General features: G+C 47.4%; 3 protein-coding genes across 4 annotated transcripts; 1 reads left to right on the top strand and 2 right to left on the bottom strand.

Moving 5' to 3' along the window:
- Window positions 1–67: 67 nt before the first annotated feature.
- SPATA25 (spermatogenesis associated 25) lies at window positions 68–2184 on the top strand. The gene is made up of 2 exons (XM_061437785.1): window positions 68–1180; window positions 1557–2184. Exons 1-2 carry the CDS (start codon window positions 1126–1128, stop codon window positions 2156–2158), a joined length of 657 nt encoding a protein of 218 aa, XP_061293769.1. The 5' UTR covers window positions 68–1125; the 3' UTR covers window positions 2159–2184.
- Window positions 2185–2898: 714 nt separating this feature from the next.
- Window positions 2899–6261, bottom strand: ZSWIM1 (zinc finger SWIM-type containing 1). 2 transcript variants are annotated; one of them, XM_061437777.1, is made up of 2 exons: window positions 5882–6261; window positions 2899–4499 (listed from the first exon to the last, which is right to left on the bottom strand). In XM_061437777.1, the coding sequence occupies exons 1-2, from the start codon at window positions 6164–6166 to the stop codon at window positions 3432–3434; spliced, it is 1353 nt and encodes a 450-aa protein (XP_061293761.1). In that variant the 5' UTR covers window positions 6167–6261; the 3' UTR covers window positions 2899–3431. The 2 variants fall into 2 exon arrangements, with proteins under 2 accessions (XP_061293761.1, XP_061293760.1); XM_061437776.1 differs by having other exon boundaries at window positions 2899–4948; window positions 5882–5967.
- A 721-nt stretch (window positions 6262–6982) lies between these two features.
- On the bottom strand, window positions 6983–25785 carry ZSWIM3 (zinc finger SWIM-type containing 3). The gene is made up of 2 exons (XM_061437768.1): window positions 25324–25785; window positions 6983–9410 (listed from the first exon to the last, which is right to left on the bottom strand). The coding sequence occupies exons 1-2, from the start codon at window positions 25476–25478 to the stop codon at window positions 7487–7489; spliced, it is 2079 nt and encodes a 692-aa protein (XP_061293752.1). The 5' UTR covers window positions 25479–25785; the 3' UTR covers window positions 6983–7486.
- Window positions 25786–25802: the final 17 nt, after the last annotated feature.

Below are 25802 nucleotides of genomic sequence, written 5' to 3'. Positions count from 1 at the left end.
CTGTGAGGGGCATTTCTTTTAGAATCACTGGGGCTCAGCAGGGCAGGTGAGAGAAAGACCATTTTGACATCACCTAGACCAGTGACTCCTAGCCTGACTACTCGTGATCTAAGATAGATTGCCAGCGCTCCGGGCCCTGTCTCCAGAGATTCTCATTTGATTTGTCAAAGGACATTGTTTTTGCAAAAGTTCCCCTCGAGATACTAAGGAATAGCCAGGGTTAAGAAGCATTTCCCTCAAACTTTTCAAACATTTCAAACATTTCCCTATATTTTCAAATAATATTTTAAAAATACTGCTAACTGGGTCTGACCCTGGGATTCTGATTTAGTTAACCCCAGAATAAGGCTGAGCATCAGGATTTCTAAAAGCTTCCAAGAGAATCTAATGTGCAGCCTGGGGTGAGAACCAATGCCCTAGACCAACTACATCATTTCACAGATGGGAAGTGGAAGCCCAGAGATGGGAACGTGTTTGCCGAAGGACACAAGCAAATGAATGAATACAGGGTGTTTCCCCCTCACACGCTACAGGGCACAAAGCACCCGACTCCTTTGTCATCTCTGATCATTTCTTCCATACACATGATCTCATTTGAACCTTCATAACTTCTGGTGAAGTAGTGGGCCGTCATTTCCCCCATCTTACAGATGAGGATATCAAGGAACAGAACTGTCCAGGTGACTTGCCCAAGGTAAAGGCAAGAACCTAGAATGCCCAGTTCCTGGTCCAGCACTCTTTTAGCGCCATCCATGTGCAGGTTCTAGAATGAACAGGTCAATCCTGTGAGGGGGGTTCCAGGTGTAAAAGGGAAGGACTGTGAGGGGACTTCCCTGGTGGCTCAGAGGTTAAAGCGTCTGCCCCCAATGCGGGAGACCTGGGTTCAATCCCTGGGTCGGGAAGATCCCCTGGAGAAGGAAATGGTAACCCACTCCAGTATTCTTGCCTGGAGAATCCCATGGACGGAGAAGCCTGGTAGGCTACAGTCCACGGGGTTGCAAAGAGTCGGACACGACTGAGCGACTTCACTATACTATGACTATGAGGTGACATTCTAGAAGGGTGGAGAAGGTAGGACAGGAGGCAGGTGACTGTTCCCTCACAAATAGGGGCTTTGGGGCAACCATGTCCTATTTCATGTCTCCACAGACTCAGCCAGGTCTTCCATCTTCTGGCCAAGGTGAGGGGGCTCTTGAAACTGGGGGGTATACAACTTCCTGAAAACCTGAGTCCTGCTCAGGGGAGGTGGCGGTTCTACTGGGCATTTTTAGGCTTGCCCTGGAGTCAGTTCTCTTTGAAGAAAGCCATTCCCAAAGTCCTTGCCAAGAGCCACCCACTTGTTCATTCATTCAACAAACACGGCTCCATCACCTACCTGCATTAGGGACTGATTTGGGGTGTGGATATGAGTAAAACCCAGTTCCCAACCACCAGACCGCCCTCTTGGGTTGGTCTTAATTGCTCCCGAACCTAGTGCTCTGCTCCTATGCCCTGCCCCTCAGGGCCTCCTCCTCCAAGACCAAGAATAACACTCCATCCCATTCCTGTCTCTGCAGGTGGGGCCGCTTCTCCGGGCTCATCTCTTGGCCTCTATAGTCCTATAGAGCCAGGGATGGTAGCCTCTGGTGGACAAGGCCCACTGAGCCAGAAAGCTGAGCAGGTGACACCTGTTGCCCAGGCCTGGGGCCCGGCCCCTGGGGGCACTGGCTGGGAGCCACCGAGGCAGGAGTACAACTGGTACTGCCACAAATTCCCCGCCGCGAGGCAGCCGGAGAACCTGGGCCGGGAGGATGGCTGCTCCAGAAGCAGAGCCCCCCAGCTGGGTGGCCCCAGCAGGCCTGCGCCCCTGCTGCTGTGTGGGCTGTCACCTGGGGCTCTGCTGATGCCCGCCGAAGCAGGGGGGAAGGAGGCCACCTCCCAGCCTGACATCTGCATCCTGACCTTGGCCATGATGATTGCTGGCATCCCCACCGTGCCCGTCCCAGGCCTGCGGGAGGAGGACCTGATCCGGGCAGCTCAAGCTTTCATGATGGCCCATCCGGAGCCGGAGGGGGCTGTGGAGGGGGCCCAGTGGGCACAGGCGCAGACCCACATAGCCTCTGGGCCGATGGCCTTAGCAAGATCCCGGAGGGGCCAGCCTCCTGGCTCCTACTTGTAGCTGGATGAAATAGCACCAGACACAGAGGGTGGCTTCTCCGTATGGTTTTTGGGCAGGCAGGGTTGGTGGTGCCTATGGCAGGGACTGGAATAAGGTGGTGGTCTGAGCCACTCTGACAAATACTGGCCCATTCAGGGCCCAGACTCCAGGAAGTTCCCAGAAACCATTAAGCTGGGAGATGGGTCTTTGATCAGAGTAGTTACAATGAGAACTACTGAGGTAGGCGGCCCTGCTTGAACAGTGGAGGCTTCTTTTGTACCCTTTTGGTATTCCCATCAGAATTCTTGTGCAAAGCCCTAGGCAATGTGCACTTTTCTCTTGCCTTTTGTTTCTCACTCTGCTGAGGGCAGGTGATGAGACCATAGGCAAGGAAGGAACATAAACTCTTATTTGAGCACCCACTGGGAATCAGCCCATCACATTCCCATTCTCCTCTCATCTTACCAGTGCTCTGGGAAAGCTCCATATTTACAGGTGAATGAATTGTGGCTTAGAGAGGTGACTTGCCTCAAGTCCCAGGACAAGTAAAAGGCAGCACCAGGCCTCAGAAAACAGACAGGGAAGAAACCAGAATTTGCAATGTAATGGAAGACTCTATAGAGTCTAGTCGTTCTATAGTATTGGGCTGGCCAAAAAGGTCATTTGGGTTTTTCCTAACATCTCACAGAAAAACCCGAACATTTTGGCCAACCCAGTATTTCCTAAACTTCCTTCTATGAGACAAAAAACTAGACAAGTGCTAAAACAGACAACATTCACTTTAATAACCTCAGGATGGGGGGAGCTTGGCAGGTGGTGAGGCTGAGAGCCTGGCTCTCAGCCTCTGGGGGGCCTTTTCCTCTGTGGGTAAGGTGTCGTCTCATGACTGTGGAAGCTCTTACCAAGTCCTAATCTTCATCTTCACTCAGTGTCTTATCTCTTATCCTAGAGCAGGTATTACCTGTTAAGGCCCTTGAGCTAAAAATGGGTTTTACTTTTTGAAAAGGTTGTTAGGGAAAAAAAAAAAAACAACCCACACAACAAAGAAGCAGGAATATACAACAGGCTGTAAGTGCCCAGCAAAGTCTAGGATACTGACTACCGGGCCCTTTACGGGACAGCTTTGCTGCCTCCTGTTTTAGGAATCTAGACACATGGGTAGCGGGCTGCAGAAGAGAAGACCTTTGTGCTTCTTCCCTGGAAGGAGGGTCTGAGGAAGTATAGCAGTGAGTATTGGGGGAAGGGTGTGTGTAGGGGGATGTAAGTGATACACGAGGATAAGCATCATGGGTAATCAGAGTTGTACCTGCTCATAAGGGCCAATCCAGCTGTCGGCCAGCTCCCGCAGAGTGCTGTACCGCCGTTCAAACTCCTCCTGGCTGCAATGCTGCAGGAGCTGACTCACCTCCTCTGTGAGGAGAGCCACAGCCAAGCGCTTCTCCAGGGTCTCACTCCATGTGCTTTCCAGGATGTCACTGAGGTTGGGGGCACAGCCTGCCGTCCACTCAGCAGGCAGCATGTCGGGCTTGAGCTCCTGGCGGTGGGCGCTGAGCATGGCCAGGATGTGACGGCAGGGCAGGCGGAAGGCCTGGTTGAAGTAGCAGCTGCAGCTGGCTGGGGGCTGGGGCTGCACCCTGTGGGTGTCCTCCAGGATCTGTATGTTCACCTTTTCGGAACCCGAGCCGATGAGGTGCATGGATTTCTGGACCACAGCAAGCTCGCCCAGGCAGAGCTGGGCGGCTGGCCCCGTGCAGATGGCATTAAGTGAGTGCTGGATGCGGGCTTCCACCAACTGCTCCACTTTGGGGCTTTCAGGACTGCCCTCCAAGGGGGTGTAACGGTTCGGGGGACTCGGGCCCAGGTTGAAACTCACCTTGTCTCCCGAGTTCTGCTGCAGGTACTGCAGCAGGGCGCTCATGCCTTTTTCCACCACTGGGGTGGTGCCAAAGAACTGGCTGAGGAGGCGGGTGGTGACCTCCAGGCCCTGAAAATAGCGGCTGCTCTCGGCTTGGCTTCTCCAGCGATGGGCCAGCCAGATGCGGTCGTTGAGCAGCCAGTGTGAGTGGAGCGCGGGCAGCTGGGCTGGCGGGATGCAGGTGCTCAGCAGCGTGTACAGCTTCCGCAGGTTCCCAGCTGTGGCCGAGCACATGGTGCTCCGCAGGGCAGTCAGGAGCAGCCTCTCCACCGGCTGCTCGAGGGCCAGTTGACAGAACTTGCCCTGGAGGAACTTACAGATGTGGAAGGCCGAGAGCAGGACCTCAGCTGCGGGGAACTCCATAGCGAGGGTGGGCAGCAGGAGGAAGTAGGGATCCACCAGAATGGTACAGACTCTCTCCCATGCTGGGTTAAACTTCTTGAACACCTGGAATATATGGGCCAAGGCTTCAGCATCCTCCTTGGCAAGAATGGCAAAGTAGACTGCGCGGGAAAGATGACCCTCCAGCGGCACCCGGGGTCCATCCACCAGGAAGGTGTATAACACCTCACCCCTCGGGTTATAGGTCCGGTGGATAAATAAGATCTCAGGAAAATGGGTAAAGACCCTCTGCATATAGCAGCTCTGATAGTTGAGGGTCTCCAACTGGGCAGTCTTGTTAAGCTGGTAGAGCAGCAGAGGTGGGCTTGGGTCCTCAATCAGGAGCTCATTCAGCACTGTCAGCGCCATGGGGAAGATGGGAAATGTCTCGATGCCAAGGTCAAAATATTTGCTCTGTGCGGCCGCCAAACAGAAGGCTCCCACTCTCTCAAGCTCCAACTAAGTCAAGGCTTGAGGCTAGGCTGTAGACCCCAGATCTTAATCCAAAGATGGGCCTATGGAAAAGAAAAGAGCTTTAAGGAGCCAGTAGGGGTCTGGCTCTTCAATTATTCACCAAGACAATACTTTATTCCTTAACTGTGTATCAGCACTGTTCTGAAGGATATGCAATAAACATGTAAACAAATAAGGATGTATCAGATAATGAAGTTTATAAAGACCCTAGAATGGGGTAAGGGTAGGCTGGAGGAGGGAAGGATGCCTTAGCCAAGGTGGCCAAGTAAGCCCTCTCTGAGTGGTGGGAGGATGACTTGGAGCTGAGAGCTAATTGATAAGAAGTCAGCATGGAAGGGTTTGGTGCCAGGAAATTTGAGTGAGTGTGAAGGAATATTTAATATTCTCCTTAAATATTTAAAATATTTGTACAGCACTTTGTATTTACTTCTTGGCCTCCATTCTTTCATTGGTACTGGTATATACAAGAGAACTGCAATTGCTCCAGACTTACTGTGTGATCTTGGGCCGGTCAGTGATCCCTCTGAGCCTCAATCCCTTCAACCGAAAACAGGGTTAACAAATGTTCCTAAGTTTTTCCTCCCTCTACGTTAATCCCTCGATTAACTGTAATACTTTATTCAAATGTTTCCTCTATTTAGTTCCTCAAACCGGTTACTGTCCCCATTTTACAGATGAGAAACTGAGGCTCAAAGAAGTTAAGTGACTTGCCTACCATCACTCAGTAAGTAGTTGGAAGCTGTCTTTGGCTCGGGATTCTGACAGCTTGCCACAGTAAAAAACCAGAGACAGAGAGGGGATACGGCCTCTGACCTCTCACCTCTAACCCAGGTGGCAGGATGTGGATGTCTGACGTTCGCATTCGGGGTCTGGCCAGAGCCAGAAGAGAAGTCAACCTCCCACCCCTTTGGGGGCTGTGTCATGGTGACTACGGTCACCAGCTGCCTCACACCACCCCTTCAGGAATTACTCACCACAGCTTGGCTCCGTCGCCATTTCTCCCTATTTGACCCTGCCTCTGACTCTGACTGACCTCTAGGCTCACCAACCGCGGTGCCAGCTTCCCGTGACTCGGGCCAATGGCCTGAGGAATTCGCTTTAGGACTTTGTGGCAACGACCAATCATAGCCCGGTAACTTGTGGGCGGGCGCTGTTACCAGGGTTACGAGGGGCTCGGCTGGCGGCAACCAATGAAAGTCTGAAGACACTAGCATCCTTTGGAGTCTGAACCCTAAAGCTGAAACTGCGGAACCACACATCTGGGAAGAGGGCTGGAAGGGTGGGTTACTATGGAAACTCCCTCAGAGGCCAAAAAACAAAAGGAAAATAAATAGCAGTGTTTCAAAAAAAATTTTTTTGTCTTTTCTGGTCAAATTCCAAAGCCCCAGGAGGGTAGGAAGTGGTGCCTGTGTGATTGTACTGTGTCCTCTGTCTTATGGGGAGGCTGAGGCCCAGGTCTCAAATTTTGCTTCTCCAACAAGGGTCAGAGGGGCCCAACTCTCGGAATTGAGGAGATCGAGATCTTCTTGAGAGAGCTGAGCTTGGGTATTGCTCAGCCCAACCCCTCCAGTATTTTCCAGGCAAGATCCAGAATAGTGTTGTGACTGTTAAGGTCATGGTGAACTAGTGCAAGAAGCAGGATTGACTCCCATCTTTTGACCTCAGTTCCGTTGAAGATGGTTCTTCGAAAGCTGGGAAGCTACCAGGCTTTAGGTGACTAAGGTTACAAACTAGCAACAGCAACAAAAGTCTGTGTTGATGCTTAAATCTCCATTGAATCTAGAAGTGAAACTGGAATTAGAACATGCCAATGGATTCGTTTTTGCAGATGAGGAAACTGGGGTCAAATTAAGGACTTGTGCACAGTCGCCCAGCAAGTTGAGGGCAGTCAAGTCTTGGACCCAGGTTTCTTCCCTCCCAATCTATTTGGCTTCTTTGGGCTAGAATATGAGGCAGCCTGAAGTCAATGTTGAAGACTTGGTTGCAGGAAGAGGATGAAGCAAGGGAAGGATCGCTAATCATTGAATTTGAGGCATTGGACTCTATTTGGCTGCACAACACCCAGATTCCTTCCCTGTTCAGGCAGAACACATTTCTCTTGCTTATTTGCTTTTATTTAAAGAACAGAAACAAAACAAAACTTTAATATGAGTAAAAATAGGTACAAACAAATTCTTTGTAAAGAGCAGCAACAGCCAAGTAGCACACTCCTTTCATATAGTCCCTGAAACCAGGTCTGTTTTATCTCCCCCTATCCTGGGGCTGGGTTATCATCTCTGTAAAGTTAGTTAGATCTGATCTCAGGGGCTGAGGGAGAAAGAGGAATGACCTTTCTGCATGGAAATAACTTTGGCCTTGAACAATGAATGAGGCTCCCAAGGAAAACCAAAGGCAGGGCAGAAATGGGGCAGATTCAAAGGACTGTCACACAGTAGGGTTTCTTTCTCTTGGAACCATTTTCCTAACCCTACCCAGAAAGACATTGGTTAAAACGCTGACCCCGAGCATGTCCTGCCCACTTTGAGCTCTTGGACTGCTAGGGAGAGGGGCTGGCGGCCTAGCGTGCCAGTGCAAGTGCTTCAACCATGAATGGTGGTGCCAGCAGGAGCCAGTCCCTCCCCTTCCTCCTGCTTTCCCCAGAGGAAAGGGAGGCAGCCCACATCCCTGAAGTCCCTCGGCCGGTGACTGGGCTCAGGAGGCTGGCGGGGGGCCGCCCAGATGTCCACAATCTTGCGCAGCGTGGAGCAGCGCTCCTCCAGCTCTGGTCCCTCACTCTGCATCAGCAGATTTGCAAGCTCCCTGCTTAGGTCCTGAATCATGTCGTTCCGTCCCGGCTCCCCTGGCTGGCCTGCATCTGCTGGGATCAGAATGGGGTCCCGGAGCTCCCCGCAGGGCCCGAGGAGGTGCTGGTACCTCTTCTGCCACCGGCGGCACACCATGGCTTCGCTCACAGGCCTCTGGCTGGTGTGCAGCAGTGCCAGGATGTGCCGGCACGGCAGGTGGTACCGCTGCTGAAAGTAGCAGCTGCAGCTGCAGCCGTCTTTGCTCACCTGGTGGGAGTCCTCGAGCAGCTGCACGTCCACAGCGCAGCCAGCCACGTCCACCAGGTGCGTGGAGCTCTGCACCACTACCCACTCATTGTGGCACAGCTTGTAGGCCAGGTCGGAGCCGCTCTGGCGTAAGGAGGCCAGCATGCCGCCCTGCAAGGGCTGCCCCTGGGGAGGCTGCCGTGGCGGCCCCCGCACTTGCTCTGGCTTGGCCTCCTGCACGGGGGGCCTGCTGAGGCTCTCTCCGCAGATGCCAGAAGGCTTCTTGGACTTGGGGGCCGTGTTTGCTGACCGGGCTCTCTTTAACTTGGGGGGAGCCATGGGAAAGTTCTTCACGCCTTTGGTGTTAAAGAAGTCTATGTAATCCACAAAGTGGAGGATGCAGTCCAGCAGGGACTGCTGCTCCCGGAAGAGGCTCGACACCTTGCTGGTGACAATGTCCAGGCTGTCCATGTAGGTGCTACAGGCGTGCAGGCCCTTCCTGACATGCATGTACCACAGCAGTTCACAGGAGAACCAGTGGGCCTGCAGGAAGCTGAAGAGCTGCTCGTCAAGCAGGGCCCGGGACATCTGGCAGAGATTTTGCAGGCTGGTCTCGGAGGTGACAAACACGGCCTCCCGCAGGGCTTCCTTCATGAGCCGTTTAAAGGACGGATCTGCAGAACTGCGATGCAGCTTCTTCTCCAAGAGTCGGGTCGTGTGATAGACGGAGAGGAGGGTGCGGGCACCAGGGAAGACCTCCTGCAGGATGGCTCGGTGAGGGAAGGACGGGTCCACGAAGACCACCTTGACCTTGGGCCAATCTGAGTTGAACTCTGTAAAGATGCTTAGCATCTTGGCCACGGAGGTGGCTGTCTCGGCCTTGAGCACCGCGAAGTGTACCACCCGCCCTTCTCGCTCCTTGCTCTCCACCAGGAAAGCGTAGAGGATGTGGCCCTGAGCGTTCTCCACCCGGTGCAGCAAGAGATTCTCTGGGAAGCGGACAAACAGATCGCTCATCTTGCTGCTCTGGAAACTGAGCCGGTCCAGGTCTTGGCTGCTGCCCACACTGAAGGAGGCCATGGAACCCACATCTACCTTAAGAAAGTTCTTCATCACTTTGGCTATCTTGGCCAGGTCAGAAGGAGCGATGTCCTCCTGCTCTGGCTTCGCGGGTATCTGGACCTCGTCTAAGCAAAACAATGGTTCAACTGGGGACTTTGCAGCTGTGCCAAGGTCTTTGTTGACCGCGGGCTGTGCAGACGGGAGTTTCTTCTGAGATTTGCCGGTGGCGTCTCCTCTAGGACCAGTGGTTTTGGGGTCAATGTGTATATGCTGTGTGTTGAGTTCACTGATGAACAGTCTATCCAGTTTCTCATTGTACCGCAGGAGCAAGTATGCTGGGCACATGTCTGCTTCTGCTGCTCTCTTCCTGTTTGACTGGGTCCGAATACAGACAAATTTCACCTGCACATATCTAGGGAAGGCAGAAGCAACAGTGAAACAGGTGCTGACCACCCAGTTTTCTCTTACAAGTCTAGGCCCTGTAGGGACTCACAGTGCCTGATACATTTCCTGGAGACCACAGTGTGGTATAGGATATGGGAAAGAAAGATTCACGTTCACGCTCCAGTCCCAAAGTAGTCAGGTCTTTCTTCAAGACCCCATCCAATTAAAACACCCTTCATTTGCATCTACAGAAGTTCTAAGCTCCAACTCCTTTTACTTACTCTCATTTTCCCATCTGCAGTTGTCAATCTGAGGCAAAGATATACGGGGAAATAGATGAACAGCAACAGCAGAACTAGTTACCTGCTGTCTAAAGTGTCTTTCATTCCTGCCCTCAGGGAGCCATTGCCTTCTCTGTTTCCTCCTCCAGGCAGCAAAAATAAAAGAGGTCTCAGGGGTTAGGGTAGATCTGGGCTTCCTCTCTAAGAGGAAAGATCTGGGTTCATCTTTGACTTAAAGAAAAATGTCTACATCCTGAGAGAGTGAGAACCCTGAGGCTAGATGATCCCCGGGATTCTGCTAGCTTTGCCGTTCTAGGCTGAATGTGCCTACTCAAAGGAGACTGGTAATTAAACTGAATATCTGTTCTCTTCCTCCTTTCTATCTCTGAGGCCCAAATTAGGTCCTACCTTCTCCAGGAAACCTTTATGGATGCCCTCAAGCCACAGTAATTGCTCCTTACTTAAGATTCATAGCATTTATTTGAAACAAAAGGCTTAGCAGATTTTCTGGGTAGCAGTAGTGGTTACACAGTGGGGAGGCTGGAGGCTGACTCCTGGATTTGAATCCAGAAGGCAATGGCACCCCACTCCAGCACTCTTGCCTGGAAAATCCCATGGACGGAGGAGCCTGGTAGGCTGCAGTCCATGGGGTCGCTAAGAGTCGGACACGACTGAGTGACTTCACTTCACTTCTACCACTCAGCAGCTGTTTGACTCTGGGCAAGTTACTTCAACTCTCTGTATGCAGTTTCCTTAACATCATAAAATAAAACTAAATAGGGTTGTTATGAGATTTAAATAAGCCACAGACATAATATTTAGCCCAGAGCCTGGTTCAGCCTTTTATTTATTCTAAATAGGAGTCATCTACTGTTATTACAGCTCCTAAGCCTTGTGACCTATTCTTGGGCGTTTATGCAGTACTTTTCCAATTGGATGGGGCTGTTTTCAAGTGTCAAGAGTAAATCAATCCTCAGTGTATTCTAAGCACCTAGCACAAATGCTATTCTTTCAGCAGATGCTTGTCAAAGATGGGCTGGCTGAATGACTCAGGGACCGCAGGTGGGTGGGACAGGTCACACCCCTGACTCCTCAGAGAGGTCCCAACCCAAAGATTAATGAAGGGGAAAAAAAATCTCAGCCTCTGGCATGACATGACACAACGCTGGCATCTCAGCAACCCGTTCCAAACACTCTAATCCAGCTGGTCCTGTTTGCTCACCCTGTGGGGCAAGCTTAGAGAAATAGGATGTCAGGCTTGAAATTACAGGGCGGAGGGGCCGGAGGCTGAAAATGCCTGCACCTGTTGTGTGCACAGCAGCCAGGCGGCCACGTCATCTCTGGCTCAGGGAGCGGCCCGGTGGTACGGCAAGGCCAGCAGGCTGTGACCGCGGGACAGCCTCCACCTGATCTCCTGCCTGTTTTCCACTGCCCCCACCATCTTGTTTTATTGTACCCTAGAAAGACCAGAAGATATTAAGAAGAGGTGGAAAGAATACACAGAAGAACTGTACAAAAAGATCTTCACAACCCAGATAATCACGATGGTGTGATCACTGACCTAGAGCCAGACACCCTGGAATGTGAAGTCAAGTGGGCCTTAGAAAGCATCACTACGAACAAAGCTAGTGGAGGTGATGGAATTCCAGTTGAGCTATTTCAACTCCTGAAAGATGATGCTGTGAAAGTGCTGCACTCAATATGCCAGCAAATTTGGAAAACTCAGCAGTGGTTACAGGACTGGAAAAGGTCAGTTTTCATTCCAATCCCAAAGAAAGGCAATGCCAAAGAATGCTCAAACTACCGCATAATTGCATTCATCTCACACACTAGTAAAGTAATGCTCAAAATTATCCAAGTCAGTCTTCAGCAATACGTGAACCGTGAACTTCAAGATGTTCAAGCTGGTTTTAGAAAAGGAAGGAACCAGAGATCAAATTGCCAACATCCGCTGGATCATCAAAAAATCGAGAGTTCCAGAAAAACATCTATTTCTGCTTTATTGACTATGCCAAAGCCTTTGACTGTGTGGATCACAATAAACTGTGGAAAATTCTGAAAGAGATGGGAATACCAGACCACCTGACCTGCCTCTTGAGAAACCTATATGCAGGTCAGGAAGCAACAGTTAGAACTGGACATGGAAGAACAGACTGGTTCCAAATAGGAAAAGGAGTACGTCAAGGCTGTATATTGTCACCCTGCTTATTTAACTTATATGTAGAGTACATCATGAGAAATGCTGGGCTGGAAGAAGCACAAGCTGGAATCAAGATTTCCTGGAGAAATATCAATAACCTCAGATATGCAGATGACACCACCCTTATGGCAGAAAGTGAAAAGGAACTACAAAGCCTCTTGATGAAGGGGAAAGTGGAGACTGAAAAAGTTGGCTTAAAACTCAACATTCAGAAAACGAAGATCATGGCATCTGGTCCCATCACTTCATGGCAAATAGATGGGGAAACAGTGGAAACAGTGTCAGACTTTATTTTTCTGGGCTCCAAAATCACTGCAGATGGTGACTGCAGCCATGAAATTAAAAGACGCTTACTCCTTGGAAGAAAAGTTATAACCAACCTAGACAGCATATTGAAAAGCAGAGACATTACTTTGCCAACAAAGGTCCGTCTAGTCAAGGCTATGGTTTTTCCTGTGGTCATGTATGGATGTGAAAGTTGGACTGTGAAGAAGGCTGAGTGCCAAAGAATTGATGCTTTTGAACTGTGGTGTTGGAGAAGACTCTTGAGAGCCCCTTGGACTGCAAGGAGATCCAACCAGTCCATTCTGAAGGAGATCAGCCCTGGGATTTCTTTGGAAGGAATGATGCTAAGGCTGAAACTCTAGTACTTTGGCCACCTCATGCAAAGAGTTGACTCATTGGAAAAGACTCTGATGCTGGGAGGGATTGGGGGCAGGAGGAGAAGGGGACGACAGAGGATGAGATGGCTGGATGGCATCACTGACTCGATGGACGTGAGTCTAAGTGACCTCTGGGAGTTGGTGATGGACAGGGAGGCCTGGCGTGCTGTGATTCACGGGGTTGCGAAGAGTCGGACACGACTGTGCGACTGAACTGAACTGAACTGAGAAAGACCAACTGCTTCCAGGGTCCCCTACACTGTGTCTCACCTCTTCGCCTTTGCTCGTGTTGTCTCTCTGTCTGGAATGCCCTACCCACCTGTATTCATCTCAGAGCTTACTCATCCTTCAGGATTACATGCAACTACCTTCTTTCCTAGGAGGCCTCCCCCAAGCCCTCAGGATGGGCCCTACCCTTCCGCTGGCTCAACATCTTGGCATAGATCTTAGCTCATCACATTGTATTGACTTTATGTGCTCATAATCCATGCTTGTTAGCCTAGTCAAAAAAAGAAAAAAAAAAGACACTGGTGAGTGCCAAGCATAAAACTCTTTCCCCCTTTTCTGGTTCATTAACGACTGCACCTCCCTGTGGAGACATCAGCATTCTTTTTAATCCCTCCTTCTCCAGGTTTATATCCATTATGTTATGTCTTTTAAATTCATTTCTCCCACTATTGCATGTATAAGGATTACTATATGCCAAGTTCCATGTAAACCCCTTACATGCATCATTTCATTCTAATAAAAGGGTTCTACCATCTACATTTTACAGATGGGGCAACAGGCTTAAAGAGGTTCTTGAGCATGAGAATCTGGGATTTAATCCTCTGGCTAAAACTGGAGAATCTGGGATTTGAACTAAGTCTGCTTGGCTACAGTCTATGTAGTTAACCATTATGTTGCCTGTCTTCTTCCAAAATATTTCTCCTTCTGAATTCTCATTTTTATCTTCCTCAACTTGACCCTCAATACTTTATTCAGGTTCAATAATGTCCTTAAAGATCTCTAAACATACTGTGCTTGTTGGCATCAAGCACTTCAAACTTCAGGGGCACTAGGTTAAAGCCTGTGTCATTTTTTCCTGCTTCCCTTAATCTTTGGTATTGAGCTGTAACTTACACACAGTGAAATACACAAGTCTTTCGGAAGAATTCTTGGAGCACTGTAGTAATTTTAATCTATATTTATTTCTATCTCCCAAGTGAAGGCATAGACTCTCTTCAAGACAGGGATAGGGTTTTATACTTCTGAATCCCCCTTAGTGCTTCTATCCCAGCATGCTCAGCCAGGACGTGAAGGAAGGAAGTCAGCCAAATCTGCTCTGTAGGTGTTTATTTTCCTCTAACTGGACTGTGCCCCCAGTGTACTCCCAGCGCCCGGTACTGTACCTGGCACAGAGTAGGTGCTCAGAACACACACACTGAATGAGCGACTGCATGACAGAAATTCATCTTACAGTGTGAGCAGCACATTAGGACGATCGCCAGGAGAGTTCTGTCAGGTGGCTTGGCTTCTGGCCCAGCACTACTATGAACTGTAACTTTGGACAAGTCCTTTGTTTAATTTCAAACGTGTACTAAGTCTATTATGTACCAAACACTAGTTGCTCAGAAGGTGATGGAGACAAATTAGGCTCTACTGTCAAAGTCTGTTGAGCACGGAGATGAGTACACAGATGATCGGTAAAGTCAGAAGTAAGTGAAAGGTTAAACAGAGGTACGAGCAACACACTTATAACTGAATAAAGACTAATTCCCCCTGACTATGGGGATTGGAGCAGATCTAAAGCTTTTGATTAATTTCACATGAGATTTGTGTCCTTGCTGCATGTAAACTGTACCTCGAGCAAAGAACAGGATTTTTACAGGTGAAGTCAACCCATTTTAGACAACATAATCTGAGTTAGGAACAAGACTCAGAAGATCTGAGTTGAATTTCCAGCTTTACCACTTAGCTGTGTGAAAGTGAACAAGTCACTTCATTTCCTCTCAGCCTCCAAATCTATAAATACAGAAATAACCAGAGCACTGGTCTCTGAATAATCAGTACCTGATCCAAGAATAATCACTACAACTAAAAGTGAATTCAGGCTTCCCAGTGGCGCTAGTGGTAAAGAACCTGCCTGCCAATGCAGGAGATGTCAGAGACTCAAGTTTGTTCCCTGGGTTGGGAAGATCCCCTGGAGGAGGGCATGGCAACCCACTCCAGTATTCTTGCCCGGAGAATCTCATGGACAGAGGAGCTTGGTGGGCTATATAGTCCATAGGGTTGCACAGAGTCGGACACGACTGAAGTGATTTAGCATGTACAAAAGTGAATTTGTTTAAAAGGCTGTGGCAGAGAAAGATAATTTACAATCTGATATCACCTATATGTGGGATCTAAAAAATATAACAAACTAGAGAATATAACTGGAGAAGGCAATGGCACCCCACTCCAGTACTCTTGCCTGGAAAACCCCATGGACGGAGGAGCCTGGTAGGCTGCAGTCCATGGGGTCGCTAAGAGTCGGACACAACTGAGCGACTTCACTTTCACTTTTCACTTTCATGCATTGGAGAAGGAAATGGCAACCCATTCTAGTGTTCTTGACTGGAGAATCCCAGGGACGGGGAGCCTGGTGGGCTGCCGTCTCTGGGGTCGCACAGAGTCGGACACGACTGAAGCGGTTTAGCAGCAGCAGAGAATATAACAAAAAAGAAGCGGACTCACAGATACAGGGAACAAGCTAATGGTTAACAGTGGGAAGAGGCAAGGGGGGAGGGGCAGGATGGGGTAGGGGACTAAGAGGTACAAACCATTTAGGTATAAAATAAGCCATAAGGATACGCTGTTCAACATGGGGAATATAGACAATATTTTATAAAAAGAATGGGATAAAATCTTTGAAAATTGTGAATCACTATACTGTGTATAAGGATATGCTGTACAACATGGGGAATATAGACAATATTTTATAAAAAGAATGGGATAAAATCTTTGAAAATTGTGAATCACTATACTGTGTATAAGGATATGCTGTACAACATGGGGAATATAGACAATATTTTATAAAAAGAATGGGATAAAATCTTTGAAAATTGTGAATCACTATACTGTACACTTACATAGTACAGTGACTATTCTTTTCTTTCTTTTTTTTTTGGCCACGTCTTGAGGCTCATGGGATCTTAGTTCTCTGACTAGGGATCAAACCTGGACCCATGGTAATGAAACCCCATGTCCTAACCATCTTAGCCACTGTACCACCAGGGAGTTCCCTCAACTATTCTTCAATTAAAAAAAAAAAAAAGGCATGATTGGTTGGTAATTAATCCAACATCCCCCATCCCCCTCCTTCCTTCCTTCCTTCTGGCCAGTTTCATTCAGGTTGTCATTCCTCCCCACACAGCTAAGTGCTTCAGGGCTGGTCTAAGCCAATTAAAGTAATCTTGTTAAGAATGACCATGGATACCGGCCCAATTCTGCAAAGAAACATGATAGGAAGTCTGTAAGAAACCAAGGCAGGCTTTTTCTTCTGAATGTGACCCCTACATATGTGCCATGTGGCGAGACACTCTAAGAACAAAGCTGAGAATTGAAGACGGAGAGTGGAAAGAAAGGAAAAGCCTGAGCCGCTGAAACAATCACCTTCTCTGGGCTAAGAAATAAGGCATTTTGAGTCAGGATTTTCAATTAATTGCAGCCCAAAATACATTTTCAGAATCCCTGTTTTATAGAAAATAGTAGAAAAAAAGATTTGAGCAGATCTTTAAAAAATGTGATGAAAATTATGAAAATATTATATGTAATGAAATTTAAGTCATGTAGAGATGTGAGAGTTGGACTATAAAGAAGACTGAACACTGAAGAACTGATGCTTTAAAATTGTGGCACTAGAGAAGACTCTTGAGATTCCCTTGGACTGCCAAAGAAATCAAACCAGTCAATCTTAAAGGAAACCAACCCTGAATATTCATTGGAAGGACTGATGCTGAAGTTGAAGCTCTAATACTTTGGCCACCTGATGCGAAGAGCTGACTTATTGGAAAAGGCCCTGATGCTGGGAAAGATTGAGGGCAAAAGAAGAGGGTGGCAGAAGATGAGATGGTTTGATAGCATCACCAACTCAATGGACATGAATTTGAGCAAACTCTGGGAGATAGTGAAGGAGAGAGAAGCCTGATGTGCTGTAGTCCATGGGGTTGCAAAGAGCTGGACAGAACTTAGCAACTGAACAACAGGCTATAATGGTGGCTGTCTGCCAATTCTTAAATAATCAAAGAACCACTTGAAGAATCAATTTTTTTCCCTGATGTATTTCCCCCAAACACTCTTATACTTTATTTCCTAGCTCACCTTTGCAATATATAAAGGTCAGTTTTACCAAAATATTCCTGTGCTTTATCATGTTTCCCAGGGGCCTAACTTAATTTTTTGCTCTGCAAATCCTTTGCTTTTCAAGTCTGTATTTCAGTCACTGTCCTTGATTTTCCTTCTCCGTCTGTCAGCTGGCATAAGGCTGTGGGGAATGTAAGGATTTCTCTATCATGACTCTTCATGATAGAGACTTCATGATAGGGACTTCACCAAGTACCATAGCTCTGGAATAGCTCTTGCTATTTCAGTTTGCAATCAATTTTATTTGCACTGTTATTATCCTGAGGTTTACCTCATCTATTCATTAGCCAGAAACTGACTACCAAAGATGTTGATGGAATTGGTGGAGACAAGCAAGAAGGAATGACTAAGTAGTTACTAATTTTAAAAGTGGCTAGTCTGTTAGCATGATTTTTGTTTTCCCACACAGCCTTGTGACTAGAAAAGAAAGAAAGTGAAGTCGCTCATTTATGTCTGACTCTTTGCAATCCCATGGACTATAGCCTACCAGGCTCCTCTGCCCATGGGATTTTCCAGGCAATAGTACTGGAGTGGGTTGCCATTTCTTTCTCCAGGGGATCTTCCCGACCCAGGGATCGAACCCAGGTCTCCCGCATTGTAGGCAGACACTTTACTGTCTGAGTCACCAGGGATATGTGGAAAATGAAAACTCAGATAACAAAGGCTTAGTTCAAAGGGTGTGATGGGGATTAAATAAAACTAAAACCCTCAGCAGAGGAGGGAGGTTCAAAAGGGAGGGCATATATGTATATGTATACCTATGACTGATTCATGTTGAGGTCGATAGTCTTCAATCTAATAGCTACCTTTTTTGAACACTTTTTGGGAACGTGTTCCAGTGTTCAAAAAAGGTAGCTATTAGACTGAACAGCAATGGAGAGAGACAACAGAACACTTCACGGAATGTTTGAAGACTATCAATTCTCCAAAGACATAACACAAATAAAAACACACGTAACAGCCATACATAAAAATATGGGAAGGGAAACTGGGTGTAAAAATCACAGAATCTCCCAGTTGATTGGGATTTTGGGTCATTTAGAAATAACTCCCACAACACAATTCTCTGACTCTTTTAAAAATACCTACCATTTTCTGTCATGTACTACAATTATGACTTTAGCAAATATTACTGTGCTTAAACCACTAGCAAGAGCGTCTTGCTTACAATGCGGGAGACCTGAGTTTGATCCCTGGGTCGGGAAGATACTCTGGAAAAGGCAATGGCAACCCACTCCAGTACTCTTGCCTGGAAAATCCCATGGACGGAGGAGCCTGGTAGGCTACAGTCCATGGGGTCGAAAACGACTGAGCGACTTCATTTTTAAACCACTACGTGTATTTTATGTAATCTTCACCACATCCTCCTCATTTTGCAGAGGATGAAACTGTGTCATGGAAATTAAAAGTCTTGCCCCGGGTCAGAGTTAAAGCCTGTCTTTCTGACTTCAGAGCTCTCACTTTTAACAGATATGCCAGCTTTTCCTGAACTTCAAGGAATCACCGACCCCCTTTCCATCTGCCATAGCCATTCCTATAACCTTTGTATCAGTATTTTCAAATGGTTTTCTTTAAATCAGCTCACTTTATTTAATAAGGACCTTTATGTTTAGATATTAACATAAACATTTAAAATCATCTCGCCTGACCTGTCTATCTGGTTGCAGGAAACACTGCTCTGCTAAATTACTCCCTGAAAGCATTTCCCCTTCCTGCTCTCCAGTCCCACAAGAGAAGTGCTCATCCCACACGTCCATACATCACTCAAAAAGCCCAACTCAGTGCACTCTGGCACAGAGCCAGTATCCAACACAAGCTCCAAGAACACCCTTTACAATACCCCAACAAGCAGTCACTCCCTCTCTGCTGAAGGCCTGAGCTGCTCAGAATTCACTTCCTCCCAAACTAGCTCTGGCATATGATTATCCTCAAGGGTAGAGACCACAGTTCACTCAATCTTTTTATCCTAGCTCAAGCCTGCAGGGGTAAACCTTTTTACCTCTCACTAGAAGTTTGTTGACTGAATCAATACCGGGATGCTGTTATAACCCAGTGGTTGAGGAGGGAGCTTCGAGCTGTGGCAATAAACAGGATGGGTCTGATCTTCAGTTCTAACACCTTGATGCTTTCTTACAACTTCTGAAAACCTTCTGACTTCTCTGGCAATCCAGTAGTTAAGACTCTGCACTTCCAATGCAGGGGGCGCAGGTTCAACTCCTGGTTGGGGAACTAAGATCCCACATGCTGCATGGTGCGGCCAGAAAAGAAAAAAGAAAGAAATCTTACCCCACTCCCTGCTCTGACTTGCTTGCTCCTTTCTGCATATTCTTATTTTCCTTGACTGCAACTGTACCCCAAATTCAGACTTCCCTGGCTCCCACCAGGTGGTTTTGGGGCTGGGGGTGGTTTTTGTTACTGAATCTTATTTTCCTCTTCTAAGTCTTGACTACCCAGGCCTCTGCTCCTTGCCTGCCTTGACTCTATCTACCTTCTCTCCTCCCTTTTGCCCAAGAACAGAGGAGCTAGGGGGTAACCGCCTTCAAAGAGTTACATAATGAAACTAGGAGCCTTAATGTAAAGCAGAGAGGTAGAACTTTTAGTCCTCTTAACCTTGCTTATTTAACTTATATGCAGAGTACATCATGAGAAATGCTGGGCTGGAAGAAGCACAAGCTGGAAACAAGATTCCGGGAGAAGTATCAACAACCTTAGATATGCAGATGACACCACTCTTATGGCAGAAAGTGAAGAGGAACTAAAAAGCCTCTTGATGAAAGTGAAAGAGGAGTGAAAAAGTTGGCTTAAAGGTCAACATTCAGAAAACGAAGATCATAGCATCTGGTCCCATCACTTCATGGCAAATAGATGGGGAAACAGTGGAAGCAGTGGCTGACTTTATTTTTTTGGGCTCCAAAATCACTGCAGATGGTGACTGCAGCCATGAAATTAAAAGACGCTTACTCCTTGGGAGGAAAGTTATGACCAACCTAGACAGCATATTGAAAAGCAGAGACATTACTTTACCAACAAAGGTCCGTCTAGTCAAGGCTATGGTTTTTCCAGTGGTCATGTATGGATGTGAGAGTTGGACTGTGAAGAAGGCTGAGTGCGGAAGAATTGATGCTTTTGAACTGTGGTGTTGGAGAAGACTCTTGAGAGTCCCTTGGACTGCAAGGAGATGCAACCAGTCCATTCTGAAGGAGATCAGCCCTGGGTGTTTTTTGGAAGGAATGATGCTAAAGCTGAAACTCTAGTACTTTGGCCACCTCATGCAAAGAGTTAACTCATTGGAAAAGACTCTGATGCTGGGAGGGATTGGGGGCAGGAGACGGGGACAACAGAGGATGAGATGGCTGGATGGCATCACTGATTCATGGAAGTGAGTTTGAGTGAACTCTGGGAGATGGTGATGGACAGGGAGACCTGGCGTGCTGTGATTCATGGGGTCCCAAAGAGTCGGACACGACTGAGCGACTGAACTGAACTGAACTGAACATTCAACTTCTCCTGGCCATTTCCCCCATCTGCATAATAACATTATTATAAAGGCAATAATATTTATGGAATATTTTCTGTGTAGTGGGCCTTGTGATAAACACTTTACATGTATTAACTCATTTAATGGGAGTGAAACCTACTTCTGACAAGGGGATTCAGAGGGCCAAGTCAGGTAAGGAGGTGAATGTGCTTTGTAAACTTACTTCCACAAAATATCAGGGATGGCCGTTTTTTCCTCCCCAAGAGCCTGCACCGGCATCAAGTGTCAGCCAACACCCACACTACGTACAAGATTAGAGTCCCTTGCCATTCCCCACATGGCACCCTAGACTTTTCCTTTGGCTCTTTTTTTTTTTTAAAAAAAAAAAAAAAAGACGACCCCATAGATGGTAGCCCACCGGGCTCCCCCGTCCCTGGGATTCTCCAGGCAAGAACACTGGAGTGGGTTGCCATTTCCTTCTCCTCCTTTGGCTCTTACTACCAGTCTTTCCTAGACTCTTACTACTATTTTATTTATTGATTGACTGATTGGCTTTGGGGCTGACCAGAGAGGGAACCTGGGCCCTTGGCAGTGGAATTAGAGTCCTAACCACTGGACAGCCAGGGAATTCCCTCTTACCACTCTTTTAAGGAAATTGTTATTTCTGCAATTAGAGTTTAATATTTGTCTCCCTGCCTGGAGGGCAAGCACTATGAAGGCAGGGACTCAACTTATGTTTTTCAACACTCTTTCTAGACACTAGCATGGAGTAAGTTTTCAGTTGACAATCGCCAGAATCAAAGAATTAAATGGCTCATACAATGGAGTGATGTGGAGTAATCTCCAAAATACATTGATAAGTGAGAAAAACAAGGTACAGAATGATATGTAAAAGTAGTATGCAAGGGACTTCCCCAAGGGTCCAGCGGTTAAGACTCCAATGCAGGGGGCCCCAAGTTCGGTCCTTGGTTAAGGAACTAAGATTCCACATGTGGTACATTGCCGCCAAAAAAAAAAAAAAGAGTCAGTCACCTGTGTGTGTTTTTTAAAGGTGCATATGTACACACAAGATATATTTTTTCAAGCTCAGAGTATGTCAGGAAGATAAGAGTGGTTGTCTCTAGATAATATACTGGAAGGGACACTGCCTTTTGCAAACTTTGATGTAATTTGAAATTTTTAAAAAATTAGATGACTATATTGACCACTCAAAAACAAATTCATTTAAAAAACTGTTCAACCTGCAAAAATAAATGAAACTAATCTGCACCTCTGTTAGCTAAGTCCCTGCCATTCTTTTTGGTACTGCTCCAGCATAAATCTCCCTTCTAGTCAAGTGTGTCTCCTCACTGCCTTCCAGGTATAGCATATGCACTGGCTCACACACCACTTCTCCCGGCAGCATGTTAACCCCCTGTGATAGGCAGATGGGCCCCTGAAGATGCCAACTGCCTCATCTCTAAACTTTGTCAATATGCTGGGTTAGACGGCAAAGCGGAATTAAGATTGCAGATGGAATCAAGGTTACTAATTACCTGATTTTTTAAAAGGGAAATTATCCTAGATTATCTGGGCGGGCCTAATACAACCACAGGATCCTAAAAAATGGAAGAGGGAGGCAGAAGGGGCGCCAGAGAAGGAGATGGAACAAAGCAGGGTCAGAGTGATATGATGCGAGGACTACACCAGCCACTGCTGGTTTGAAGATGGAGGAAGGGGACCATGAGTCGAGGAATGTGAACAGCTTCTAGAAGCTGGAAGGCTTGAAAATGGACTCTCTTACAGGGACTCCAGGGGCTTCCTCAGTGGCTCAGAGGTAAAGAAGCCACCTGCAAAGCAGGAGCCTCAGAAGACTTGGGTTAGATTCCTGGGTAAGGAAGATCCCCAGGAGGACATGACAACCCACTCCAGTATTCTTGCCCGGAGAATCCCATGGACAGAGGAGCCTGGAGGGCTACAGTCCATAGAGTCTCGAAGAGTCAGACACGACTGAAGTGACTTAGCATGCATGTACAGGGGCTCCAGAAAGAAATACAACTCTGCTGATGCCTTGGTTTTAGCCCAGTCAGATCTGTGCCTGACTTCTAACCTATAGAAGGATAAGCTACTAAATTTGTGTTGCTTTCATCACTGAGTTTGTGGGTAATTTGTTACAGCAGCAGATAGAAAATACACCTCCTGACACCTCCCTGTCTCTGAGGGCCCAGCTCAAGCCTCCTTGTCTCTCTTACTTCCCCAGCCCACTGTGACTTTTCTCTGAGTCCCTGTAGCACCAGTTTCACTGAGTTATACATTTAATATTTGATGACTCATTCATTCAACGGTTACTTAAGCCCTGCTGTGGGACAAGCCTTATGCTAGACCCTGGAGGTGATCCCCCCGAAGGGTGTCTAGGTGCATTTGTGAGGGGTTTGGACTTGATTCTAAGCAAGCAGCATGGTGTCAATCAGTGAGAATGCAAAAAATAGTAAACTAGAGTCCCTCCCTCAAAGAGCTCAGCAAACCAGGGAAACCTCTGTAAACTATATTCCAAAAGGATGTGCAAAGAGCTATAACAAGCGCTGTCAGAACACAGAGTAGGAGCACTGAACCTAACATAAGAAAGGCTTTTTGGAAATTATGCTAGTATCTGAAGGAAAAGTAACAATTAGCTAAGACAGAGTTTTCCACAAGTGGTCCAAAATGACTGCAGAGAAACAAGGATGTTTAAAAAAGATATACTACTTTTTGGCCACCATACTGTTCCTTCTTATATAGTATTACTTAGATTGGTTCTAGAGTTTCTTTGAATATTAGAACAATTTAAAGAAAAATGTTGGTAAATCGTAGTTCAGGATATACAGTACAGAAAGGTTAGTATACAAAACAACTGTTTGAGGAAGAGAGAGCTAAGATAAGTGATGGACAAGGTTATCCTAACAAGTAGAAGTGGTTAAGTGCAAGGACTAGGAAGCTATGGGCTTGGGACAGGGGCTGATCATGGAGTAAGAGTCGGTGAGTATGGAGCACACAATGCAAGATGGGGAGGTCAAAAGGGTTAGATAGTCTGGCGAGCCAGGTTAATAATAGTCCTGGACTTAATCAAGAGGGCAACGGGGAGGCTATTGCACTTTATCTGGCCTATACTGTTAAGCAGTTTGAAGCAGGGCATTTTTTTTTTTTTTTTTGCATTCTTTCATTGCTTAGAAAGATGGCATAGATCAAAGTCCAAACACCTCACAGACTGGATTGGGTAGCCATGCCCTTCTCCAGGGCATCTTCCCGATTCAGGGATCAAACCCCACTCTCCTGCATTGCAGGCAGATTCTTTACCATCTGAGCCACCAGAGAAGCTCGAAGACCTTTTATTGATGGAAGTCTCTCAGTTGTGTCCAACTCTTTGCAACCCCATGGACTATACAGTCCATGGAATTCTCCAGGCCAGAATACTGGAGTGGGTAGCCTTTCCCTTCTCCAGGGGATCTTCCCTACCCAGGGATCGAACCCAGGTCTTCCATGTTGCAGGTGGATTCTTTACAGTAAAGCCACAAGGGAAGCTTTTCTTGATGGGTGAACTGCAACTGACACGACCTCCTGACAGGTATGGCCTCCTACACTGTTTCTCAAACATGCCACATTCTTTCATACATTTGTGTCTTCACTCCACAGCTCCTTCTGGTCAAACCCCTCTGTGATACTTGATATTAACCACTGAACTTCTGCTCTAGCCTTCTGTTTTCATTCACAGCCCAGCAGAAACCATTACTTCCAGTGTGAAGCCCTTCCTGTCTTCCCAGACACTTGTCCCTTCTTCCTCTGCACATATCTAACAAAGCATTTGTCACATACTAGCCCATGTACTATGCCATCTCAAGCTCTTTGAGCACAAGTTTAATTACTTATTCATATTTATCTGTACCCAGCACAGCACTGGACTCCAGAACAGGGAAATAAACACCGCCTGCCTGGCCAGAGAGTGAGCTTTGGCCAAATGTCTCAACCTAGAGGTCTCAAACTCAGATACACTTTGACTCTCAGAGTTGGCCCATAGACTGCGTGTTCACATGTGAATTGATTTCCAATTTTTAAAAAGTAGACACATTCACATAAAGCCTGGACTGCTAACTCCATTTGCCCATATCTGGGAACACTGGATCTTCACCCCCACATTGAGGCCATCGGCTGGACTTAATTGGCCTGCTCTCCATTTTGCCCAGTTTACTTGTCTATTCTCCCTAGCACAAAGACCTGGAGTTGATTATTTCATCACTCCTTTTCAGATAGTTAAATTAAAAGTTCAGTTTTCTTACACGGGGCCGTTTCACCTGAGTCTTGAAGGCAATTGAGTTTTCAACCCTTAGCTTAGCCTCCAAGCCTCTTTTCTCATCTGCCAAATGGGAAAAATAACATTTACCTGTGATTTTCAATACACCCCTGTGGGTGAAAGCGTGCCTAGAATAGAGAACTCTGCCTGGGACATGGGAAGTGTTTGAAAACCGGTTCTCTGGAGCTCGAGAACCATTTACAGAACTAAGAAAAGAATGAAAGAATGAATGACCAATCTAACCAACCAATAACTGACCAGTGTTACTGCTTTGTAAAGAGAAGACATGAACAAAATTCTCGCCAAGGCGTTTTTATCCATTGTGAAGGCCATACTTTGTGTCTGGGATATGGCAGGTGCTCAAAAAATGAGATAAACTGCAGTCGTCATGAATTTCAGAAAAGCTGGGAATGAAGGCGTGAATGAGTGGAGGTGACGTGGGTGGTCAAAAGGCGATGCCTGTGGAGGTTTTGCGCTTTTCCCAGGCACCAAGCAGGTGCTCAATGTGGAATTGCTCAGAGACGGGGCGGGGTCGGGGGGCGCCCAGGTGCACCCCCTCCTCCACGCCGCCCTTCTTTTTGGGACCGTCCGGCCTCCTCCCCAACCTCCTGCCCCGCCCCCGCCACGCCCTTACAGGATGTCCTCGCGGATAGAGGTGCCATGGTTGAGGTTGTGGTACCGGACGGAGATGCAGTCCCTGAGAATGAAGGAACACTTGTTCTCCTTTTTGTAGGCGCTGAAGCACTCCTTGAAGTCCTCGTAGGTCTTGAAGCAGCTCCCAAGCTCCATGGCCGCCCCCTCGGCCCACCCAGGGGCTGACTAAGATCAACACCGGGGATCAGAGGTCACCTAGGAGGGTCTACAGGCTGTTGGTCCCCAGGATGCCTTAAGAGCGGGCCTCTATTGGGTGCCTTGTTACGGAGCTCAGGAGAAGCCCTCGGCCTGAGAGGGTTATCGTGGGTTAGGTGGGTTTGCTCTCTGACAAGTGGGGGAAAAAATGACACTGAGCCCTTATTATCCAGTCTCGAGGCTCCGCCCCCTCACAGTCATATCCAATCACACATGGGTTCGCCGGACTGGCACTCATTTTCCTCAATTACAAGAGAGCAGATG

This window comes from Bos javanicus, chromosome 13 (genome assembly GCF_032452875.1).
Source record: "Bos javanicus breed banteng chromosome 13, ARS-OSU_banteng_1.0, whole genome shotgun sequence".
Classification (NCBI taxonomy): Eukaryota; Metazoa; Chordata; class Mammalia; order Artiodactyla; family Bovidae; genus Bos; species Bos javanicus.
The sequence above is the reverse complement of the archived record's forward strand: the minus strand, read 5'-3'. Positions and strand labels throughout refer to the sequence as shown.

Bases quoted from the DNA above. Each gene is read 5' to 3' on its own strand.
- SPATA25 (XM_061437785.1), top strand. From the start codon at position 1,126: ATGTCCTATTTCATGTCTCCACAGACTCAGCCAGGTCTTCCATCTTCT. The intron at 1,181-1,556 runs GTGAGGGGGCTC...CTGTCTCTGCAG, and splicing joins TCTTCCATCTTCTGGCCAAG to GTGGGGCCGCTTCTCCGGGC.
- ZSWIM3 (XM_061437768.1), bottom strand. From the start codon at position 25,478: ATGGAGCTTGGGAGCTGCTTCAAGACCTACGAGGACTTCAAGGAGTGC. The intron at 9,411-25,323 runs GTAAGGGCGTGG...TGCCTTCCCTAG, and splicing joins TCTATCCGCGAGGACATCCT to ATATGTGCAGGTGAAATTTG.
- ZSWIM1 (XM_061437776.1), bottom strand. From the start codon at position 4,802: ATGGCGCTGACAGTGCTGAATGAGCTCCTGATTGAGGACCCAAGCCCA.